Source organism: Equus quagga, chromosome 7, assembly GCF_021613505.1.
Source record: "Equus quagga isolate Etosha38 chromosome 7, UCLA_HA_Equagga_1.0, whole genome shotgun sequence".
In the NCBI taxonomy this organism is placed as follows: Eukaryota; Metazoa; Chordata; class Mammalia; order Perissodactyla; family Equidae; genus Equus; species Equus quagga.
This window is the reverse complement of record NC_060273.1, coordinates 31,207,547-31,216,765: the sequence shown is the minus strand read 5'-3', so window position 1 is coordinate 31,216,765 and position 9,219 is coordinate 31,207,547. Positions and strand designations below refer to the sequence as shown.

General features: G+C 58.7%; 1 protein-coding gene across 9 annotated transcripts in view; it reads left to right on the top strand.

Moving 5' to 3' along the window:
* Nucleotides 1-9,219, top strand: part of IQCE (IQ motif containing E) — a 56,350-nt gene that overhangs the window by 42,245 nt on the left and 4,886 nt on the right. For 8 of the 9 annotated variants that reach the window (XM_046666591.1, XM_046666590.1, XM_046666593.1 and 5 more), the window contains 3 exons: nt 573-676; nt 1,707-1,820; nt 3,339-3,577. In XM_046666591.1, coding sequence (XP_046522547.1) covers nt 573-676; nt 1,707-1,820; nt 3,339-3,466 — 346 coding nt within the window. In that variant the 3' untranslated portion in view covers nt 3,467-3,577. Of the gene's footprint in view, nt 1-572; nt 677-1,706; nt 1,821-3,338; nt 3,578-9,219 lie in introns of those variants that run through there. The other variant, XR_006889373.1, reaches the window with a different exon arrangement.

Here is a 9,219-nt window from a genome sequence, read left to right as displayed (position 1 = left end):
GCACAGGGCAGGGCCGCTCCCCGCCAGGTGTGGGCCGGCACAGGGGCCAGCTGCTTGGAGACCCAGGCGTTCCCCTCCCTCCCCACTAGGCTCGTTCTGCTCTCTCACCACAGACCTCTCTGTTTCTCAGCCTACATGGCAGAAAACCACAGCCAACTGTCACTTTTAAGTCTGCAATTTCTCCTGCAAAAGGAGAGCCAGACCGAGTCAAAATCTCAGGTCCTGATTCCCTGTGACCTGGGATGGGCCTGGGGCTCAGCATAGGTCGGGGGTCCCTCCCTGGTGTGGTCAGTCCTGGCCAGAAGCTGGAGAGCTGCCCGCCTGGTGACCACATCCCCCGGGGATGGGGCCCTGAGAGACAGCTGGGGAGAGGAGGGCGTCTGAGGCCGGGTGCCCCAGGGAGACTGACAGCCCACGCCTGAGGCCCCCTCCTGCAGCCCATCAGGACCTGCACTTGGCCGGTGCGGGCTGCCCTGCTGCTCACATCTCTCGGGGAGTTGCCTCCAGCACATGCGTGAGCCGCTGTCGGCCCCAGTCGAGTCAGAGCCAGCTGGTTTCCCTCTCTCTTCCAGTGCTGCCAGCCACAGAGCTGCCACTGCCGCTCCCCCCAGGAGGAGGTCTGCCTTGGCCGCACCCCGCGAACCCTCCTCTCCACCCTGCCCTGCAGCTTCTCCCGGTAATTTCACTGCCTTTTGAATTTTGATGCAAGGGGCAGCTGGCCCTCTGAGCGTTAATAGGGGCTCGTCCCTCCTGTGGCCACCTGCAGACTAAGTCATGCCTTCAGCAGGGAGACGCCTGGCCAAGCCTCCCTGTCACAGTTCCTCTCGGCCCTGGACAAGCCCCAGGGGACTCCCTGGAGCCCGACAGTCCAGTGTGGGCATCAGCGTGTCTCCCGTTACCTGCAGGCCACACCCGGGAGCTTCGTGGCTTCTGTGTCTTTGGTTTTTAATCTCAGCTCTAGCTGGAGCTGGGTGGTTTCCCTCCCTTGGGCCAGTGTTTCTCCTGTTTTTTGGTTTTAAGTAAAACTTTCCTTGCATTTCCTTTTCTGCTTCATTAAGGCCAGAAGCAGTCAGTGGAGAAACCCCTGGACCTGGCAGGGGAGCCACACCCCAGTTGTGAGGCCTGGTCCGCACTCTGCCGGACTCCTGACGTGGGGCCCCGGGCAGGGCCCTGCCGTTCTCTGGGCCTCCTCATGTGCGAGGTGGAAAATTGGGCGAGACAACTCGAAAGTTGCTTTCAGTCCCCAAATCTATGACTCTGTGACCCTACTTCAGATCCTTTCTCCCTTCTGCCGTAATTGGGAAGCTTTGTCCACGGCCGCTTGCTTTGACTGTCACCGAATGCCAAGGAGCAGCCGAGAGGCCGTGTTCGGAGGGCTGAGACTGTCGTTAGCCTGAGAAGAGCAGTGTTGAGGTCGGATTTACGAATGTGGCACGCAGGGTCAATGCTGTCGCCACACTTAGCTCACATGGCAGTTTCCAGTGAAGAAGTGTCCTTTGCTGAGTCCTTAGCTCACGAAGATGGAAGCAGAGAGGGACAGGCGCACGCAGGGCACGTGCTTCCTATCAAGGAGGAAGTACAAAAGGAGCAGATTTTCTGAATCGAGAGATGTTAGGGTCGAAAGAAGGGCGGACGTGACAAGCCCTGCCCGTATCTGCGGCCGTCCCTCTGCAGATTGAGTGCTTCTAGTGTGCGTGTCATTGCAGGTCAGGAAGACAGTGAAGTGAGCGGTGGGGAGACCGCGGAGGGACCAGCTGCTGAGGACGAAGCGCCGAGGCCGTGGGGGCCAGGGGAGCCGGCCGCCCCGCAGCCCTGCTCTGGTGAGTGGGAGGCCGTGGCGGGGCCACAGCCAGGGCAGAGCCAGCACTCAGCTCACGGCAGGCCCGAGGCTGAGTCCCTGGGCCTGGAGACCCCTGCCCGTCCAGGGGCTGGCCTGCTGGGGCCTGTGTCTCAGAGAATCTCCTGCACTAGCTAAGGGTTTTACACCACGTCCCACCTGGAAGTCACCACATTTAAACTGCGTTCTATCCACTTCAGTCATTTTTTCTGGCCATGTCAGAGCTAGCAAACCTTGAACTTTGATATTCTCTCCAAAACCTCCAGCTGTAAAGCTCAGCAAACAAAGATGAGCAGCACTGGGGTTTTAAGGAAATACGTGCAGATGCGCAAAACCTGAAAATCCAGGGGCCGTGCTGGAAGCTTTGGGCTCCCCAAAAGCTTCAGACTCTTCTCCAGAGACCCATCTCCCGCGGGCTTCCCCAGCCCGTGTCTGGTGCCCTTCAGACGCTTTGATCAGGGCTGCGTGTTTGTCTGAGCTGCCCTTTCTCTTCTGGTCACGTCAGTGCCTTTAAAGCAGCCGCTTCATCCTCCTGTCTAAGGAGGGTTGTCGCAGGACGCAGGCTGGCCTTCAGCTGTATTTACCCGGGGAAACGGGTCTGGGTGAAAAGTGTCAGTCAAACCCTTGTTTGATCTGATTTTGAAAGGGTTTTTAAAGAAAAAGAAAACTGAAATAACCTGGAAAACTGATATTTTTAAAAATTTCTCATTTCCACTTTAATATTAGTTTTCTTGGAAGTTACAGAAAAAAAGCTGACACAGTTACAGTTTCTATAGCATGGCTGAGTCGTAATTTCCTTCCCATTTTATCTCAAATCAGCCACTGGTTCCTCTTTTACTTTCATCTTTTTGAAGCAATAAAACTAAGGCCCTCTCCTGTGGCCGGGGGGGCCAGGCTGCTGGGTGGTGACCCTGCCCTTCCCCACAGCGCGGCCCCCATCCAAGGTGGCCATTTAGGGTGTCGGTGGTCAGTAGGTGGCACCCGTCCCAGCAGAGATGACAGGATTTGAGAAACGTAGACTTGTGTGAAGAAAGGAGCGTAAATGGGGGCGGGTCACTGGGTACTGCCCTGCCTCCTCCACCGGCGTGTTCTCACAAGGAAGCTGGCTCTTACACACGCAGGTGGCTGCCGGCCTCATCTGCACACTCGCCCGGGGCCCAGACCGCCGGGACCTGCTGCAAGGATGCCTCTCAGGGGACTCCTGCCGCAGACCTGAGCTTCCTCCGTGCTTTTGCAGGTGTTATGCTTTTTGGAAATGACCAGAATGCTAACAGCTGAGCTGGGAGACTTGGGGGGGTGGTTGCCTGGGAAATACTGAGAGTGGCTTTGGCGTGGCGTGAAGTTGATTCTGAAGGTCTGTCCTGTCCCTCACTCCTTCTGACTGTGACCTTGGGCTCACCTGCCAGCAAAGAGGTGAAGTGTAAGGTGTCCATAACCGGCGCCCTGAGGCGGGCCCCAGCCCCGAGCAGTGGTGTGACCGACCCTCTCTGGTTCCTTTCAGCTGAGTCCTCTCCCGCCGGGCTGCAGCCCATGGCGCCTCCACCCCCAGATGACGTCCACTCTGACGACTCAGACGAGATTGTCATGGCTCCATCTCTGCCCACGAGGAAGAGCGCCCCGCCGCCCTAGGCCCCCGGTCTGCCCTGGTGGTGATGCTCTGTAGGGGGGTTGGGGCGAAGCAGGTATACAAACTCAATGGAAAGTAATTTATCTTTTAGGAAAAGAGCAGTGCCTACTCAACACCACAGCGTCTTCGTCAGCTTCTCTCTTTGGTTCTTCTAGTTCATTTGCCTTTATTTTATCTCTGGGAAGCGCCAGTGTCACATCCTTCCCTCCACTGCAGTTCACATGGGGGTTCTCAGTGCAGACAGACACAGCTGCCAGAGACTGGGGCGGGGGTCGCCCGGAGCCCTGCAAAGACACCTTCTCTTATAGCAACTTACGGGCCTGCCTTTGGCCTTGACCCGGGAAGAGCTGCTGTGTACCGGGCTGGCGCTGACCTCACCACTGCCCTCCTCGTCCTTGGCCACAGCTTCTCCAAGCAGAATTTGCTCCCATCTCAGCCCAGTAGGTCAGGCTAGACATGCCGCGCCGGGCCTTTGCAGAGGGGGAGATGAGACAGGCTGCAGTGGAGGGCGGCTTCTCCCACCCCCAGGACGGATGCAGCCGCTGCAAAAGCTCGCGAGTCGCTGAAGACATCCGGGTCCCAAAGTGAGTTAGTGTTCCCCAGGCTCCCCGCTCTGCCTCTCACCACACAGGCCTTTCCTCTGTCATCTTCCCTACCCACCCGGGGTGCTGTCCCCAAGAGCTGCCAGTCCCGGGAAGGCGTCTGGTAGAATTTTGTCATTGGGTAGATTAAGCATTAAAAAAATACCAAATTACATGATGAGAGAAGCAGCAGCAAGTTAGCTTCTGAAGACGGCAGCGGGACAGGCTGTCCCCAAGCCTTAGTGACCCCCGGGGAGGAGAGGGTGGCAGTCCCCAGCCCTGGCCCCTGCAGGCACAGCTCCGCGGAGTGCGGGTGGGGCCCGACAGAGCCCGCGGCCTGTGTGTTGGGCACGGAGTTCCTTCTAGTGGCTCAACCCTGGACGTGTGTCTGTGGTGAGACCAGCCCTCGCTGGGGCGACAGCGAGCCTCGGGCTCTGGGGCATTTCAGGGGCACCCAGACCCCATGGAGCCCAGGGCCAGACAGGCCGGGCATCCCAGGAGAGCTGCTGTTGGAGAGCAGCGCTTTCTCAGCCTGAACAGAGTCTGCCCCTGGGATCGGGGACTGAACTCCCCAACCTGTCCCCACCAGAACACCAAACCCCTGCGGCAGGCCCTGCTGACGCTCACCCTCCTGGAGGTGCCCCCAGACTTGTATGTCCTCCCAGAGACTCCTACCCTCCTTGGAGAGGCCATGGCAGGAAGCGGCTCTGCAGTGCCACCGTGGGAGTGGGAGGGGCCTCCCCAGCCCGCCCCATCCTCCACTTGGGCTCTGTGTCTTCAGGGCCTGGCTGGTTGGGTCTCCTCTTGGTCTGTGTGCTGCCAGGTCAGTTTTCTCCTTCTCCGCTGGACTGCTTGCGAACTTGACCCGTGGTGGACCCCTGCTTGTCGCATCCGCTGGGGCTGACCCTGGCGGCGTCCAGACCCATCCTTCCCTGGGTGCGGGCTCTGAGCAAAAGGTCTGCAGGAGCCCGTCTACCCACGAGGCCCCAGAGGGCTTGGGAGGCACTACTCTGGAGCAGAGGGGCAGGAGCGGGGTGGGGGTGGTGGAAGCGCTGGAGGGCAGGGGGAGCATGGGAGGCGCAGGGTCACAGAGCCGGGGACAGCCAGACCCCGCCGGGACGCCCTGCCCGCCTGGAGAGGGCTCTGCGTGCCTCCCACCTGGCCCGTGTACCTGGAGCTGGAGGGGCCTGGCCGGCGGCGGAGCTGAGAGGCCCTGAGAGTTGCACGTGCATGTGTCTGCCTGTACTCCTCGGCTGTGGGTCAGGCAGTGGAGGGTGGGGGCAGCGCCAGTGGGTGCGGGGTGAGGCCAAGGGATGGGTGGGGTCAGGTGTGAGTGGGGCCTTAAGAGGTGGCACGACTGAAGTCCCCGGGGAGACTGGGAAGGGAAAAGTGATCCAGGAGAAAGGGGCCACGACCTCGGCGTCAGGGCCCCAAAGGCACAGGTCATGCGCTCCTGGGTGGAAGGCGAGTGCGTGCGGGGCTCAGTGCTGCCCCTGCGCACACCTCAAACTTCACGCTAGCAGCACCGTCTGCTCTTAGAGGCTGTGCGTAGTCTAGCTCCCATGGAGCACATGCCTTCTCCATCCCAAATACCCTTAAACTAGCCCCAAGAGAACTGTGAAACCTCCAGGCCAGCTGGGCTGAGCTGTGGGTGGCAGCACACCAGGTGGCCCGGCACCACTGGAGTGGCCTCTGTGAAGCAGAGCTTGTGAGCTGCGGGTGCTCCTGGCCAGGGGAATGGTCCGGGCTGCTGCCACCACTGACCCCTCCAGGGGAGGTGCTATCAGGCAAGCTCCAGGGGCCCTTCAGGGACGCGAGGGGGGCTGGCCTGGTCTGGCCATCAGTCCTCCAGAGGATACTGTTCATACCACAGGGGAGAGACCCCAGGCTCGGGAGGCAGGGCCACACTGTTCTGTCGCCTTTCTGAAGGTTCCGGGTGATCTCTGCAGCCCTTGGTTCAAATCTGCACACCAGACGTGGGCTCCGGAGAAGTGCAGGAGGGGGCAGGTGCTGGCGGGGAGACCACGGGGCTAGGAGAGAAGGCTGCCGAGACGCTGGCATAAAGGCTGGGGCCCAAGCCCTAGGCAGATGTGAGGGGGATGTGCGTGGGGCGGACCAGGTGACAGTGGTTTTCAGGGACCTCTGCTGCGGGTGTCTGTGTGGAGTGTGATCCTGGAGAGAGAGGTGCGTGGCTGGGAGACGTCCCCACCAGGGAGGAGGGGCAGAGGGCCCAGAGAGGAGGACAGCCAAGACCACCGTGCGCCAGGCCTCCCGATGGGCAGCGTGCCCGGGACTAGTGCTCAGCTGACCGGACACAGCAGCCTGCTGCAGCAGGGGCTGGTTTGCTCATTCATCTGTGCATTAAGGAGGGAGCCTGTAAAGGAGATGAATGAGTGGTCCTGATGGCACTCATTGGCCATCTCCTGTCTGATGAGTTTCTTTTTTGTCTCCTGACAAGGGAAGGGAGGGCCGTGCTCTCGGCCCTTCAGACAGACCAAAAGCCCTCAGCCTGACAAAAAGACCAGTGGCATTAGGAAAGGTAGACCAAGCGAGCTCAGTCTACCCGGATGAGCACAGAGCGCTCTGCCTCGTCCCGAGTCATAACTACCTGCTGCAGGAAACCCGCTGGCCTTCATGAGCCAAATGCAATGTGAATTCTCGCATAACCATCGAAGCTCACTGAGAGGCGCCCTCTGTTTGGAAGCAGCCGTGCTCTTGTGTGGCCCAGAGACGCTCTGAGGAGTGGAGAGCTGACACACAGGCGGGCTGGGGTCCTGCTGGCTCCTTCAGGCTCCATCGCACCAAGTTCCCGAGGACCTGTTAGCAGCTGATCCTGGCCGGGTGAGCATCCTTCAAAGGGAGAGAAGTCAGGACTGGAAGTTGCAGTGGGAAACCACCAGGTGGCTCAGCAGAGGAAGGAGTGGATCCCTCGTCCTGGGCATTTTTCTTTAGGATTATTCCAGCCTTCCACGTAATTCATCCATGAACCGTGTCCGAGGACTGAGGTTGTCACTCTGTGCTACTCACTATCGGCCTTTGTAAGTAAACGTTGTTTTCCAGGGTATTCATCTTGACTGCCCTGTCCACCCGTCACTTTTCACTACCTCCAGGGGTACAGCTGCTGCAGCTCAGGCCGCACAAACGCTGTGGTGGCTCTGCCGCAGAAACCCCACTGTTCTGGGCTTCTGGCATTCCACTTTGTCCAAGCACAGGCTCCGGAGTTTCGAGACAGCTGGAGGGAAGGGACCACACAGCCACACGTGAATTCCGATGCACCTATTGACACCTCCGTCCCTCTTCAGATTTCTTTTCCTTTTCATGAGTGAGGACTTGAGCATCAGGAAATGAAACTGTGCGTGTGGGCTGTGGGGGGCATTTCCTCACAGTCTACTAATTTTTGTTTCAGGAGCAGGGGAAGGATTAATGTACTTAGGAATCAAACAGATGCCAATGATTTTTTTTTAAGTTGATTTCTGGGAAAATACTGTTTTCCAGTATTTTGTTGCGCAGAACAAGGTGCATCCGTGGCTTGGCTTGCATGAGGCTGCGGGCCCGGGCCCTTATCCCGGGTGGAATTTGAAGCCGCCACAGTGACTTGTTGGTTGGCTCCAACATTTGCCCGAGCCCGTCTTCACACCCCGTCACCCATCGCCGTGTGTCTCGGCACATGGTTCACATGGTTCACTTTGCAGAGGAGCTGGTTGGGCCTTCAGGAGTCGGTGACAACAGACATCAAGGAGCCATGGGCCTCCTTAAAGGCTGGTAACTCAGAGTTAGCCCCAGGTCCTTGCCAAGATGATTTCAAATATGAGATTCCTCAAAGTCACAGAGGAATATGGAAAAAAAGTCCAAATGCAAATTCCTGGTTGCTTTTAGCACCGCTGTTGGGTTCAGAATAGGCGTGATGGGCAGGAGGAACAGGGCCGAGTTCCTTTGCTTGGGCACCAGCTAATGGCCTTTGGCCAGCACCTTCCATTAACATCCTGGGAGCCAGTTAGAGCCCAGAGGGGCAGCCCCATTAGCCTGTGCCTGCCTAAGGAATCTGGGGGAGTCTCCATGGTGCTGTGTCCTTCCTGAATAGGGAGAGGGGGGCCCTTGGGCTATTCATTAATTAAGCCCCAGAACCGCCTGGGATTCAAAGGAGAGGATCCGATGTGTGCCAAGGCTCCTGGGGCCGCCATTCAGGAGGCCCAGTCTGGGCGCTTTCTTCCTCCCAACCCTTCCCGGGCAGCTTTGAAGGAAGGAAAGCCAGGAAGGGCGGAGGTGGGTGGGTGGGAGCGCCGCTCATAGACAGAAGGCATGTGTGCCCCCAAGCAGCTGTCCCTGCTGATGGCGGCCTCACCCACTGCCATCCCGTCTCAGACCGCCTCCTCGCCAGCTCAGGGATGACTTCTTCGGCGTCGCCTCAATCCACTGCTCACTCTGCAGCATTTGGTGGCTGGCCCCTTCCTCCGCTCCATCTCTCACCTCCCCACTTACCAGATTCTTCTTCTGCCCTCTAGTCTGTGCCAGCCCTTCCTCTGCCTGTCTGTTAGGTGTGGGCTCCGTCCCCCAGACTCTAAATGTCAGTATGGATGTCTGCGCACATGTGTCTCAGAGGCTGCAAGCTGGAGTGGGCTCAGCTCAGCTCAGCTTTGGCCTAACCACCCCCCCACCGCCCAGCAGTCCTGACTCAGTGAACAACATCACAAGCCTCTCAGTCGTCCAAGCCGGAAACCTGACCATCATCCCTGTCTCCCTCCATCCACCGCACCCCGCAGTCACTCACCAGGCCCCAGGGGCCCTCACTCAGAGCCCCAACTCTGCTCACATAGCTGCAGCGGGGCCAAGTGACCCAACCAGTCGCCCCCAGGGACTCTAGAACATGCCATGCCGCCCACACACACACACAAATATGCACAAACATGCACACACATGCACATGTGCACACACAAACATGCATAAACACTCACAAGTGGAAGTTAATAAAAGAAAACTAAACTGGAGTCGGGAAGGCCTGTAGGGGAGCTCTCCCCCCCATCACACATGGTCACTTACACCAAACAGGAAGACACAGGGATTGCATCTCCACTGGAAGTGCAGCTACTTTGCTAGGAAGGGAGATTTCTCTCCCACCTGGCAACGGCCCAGCCAATGAGAAACGCCACAGCTCAGCCAATGAGAAACCCCACAGC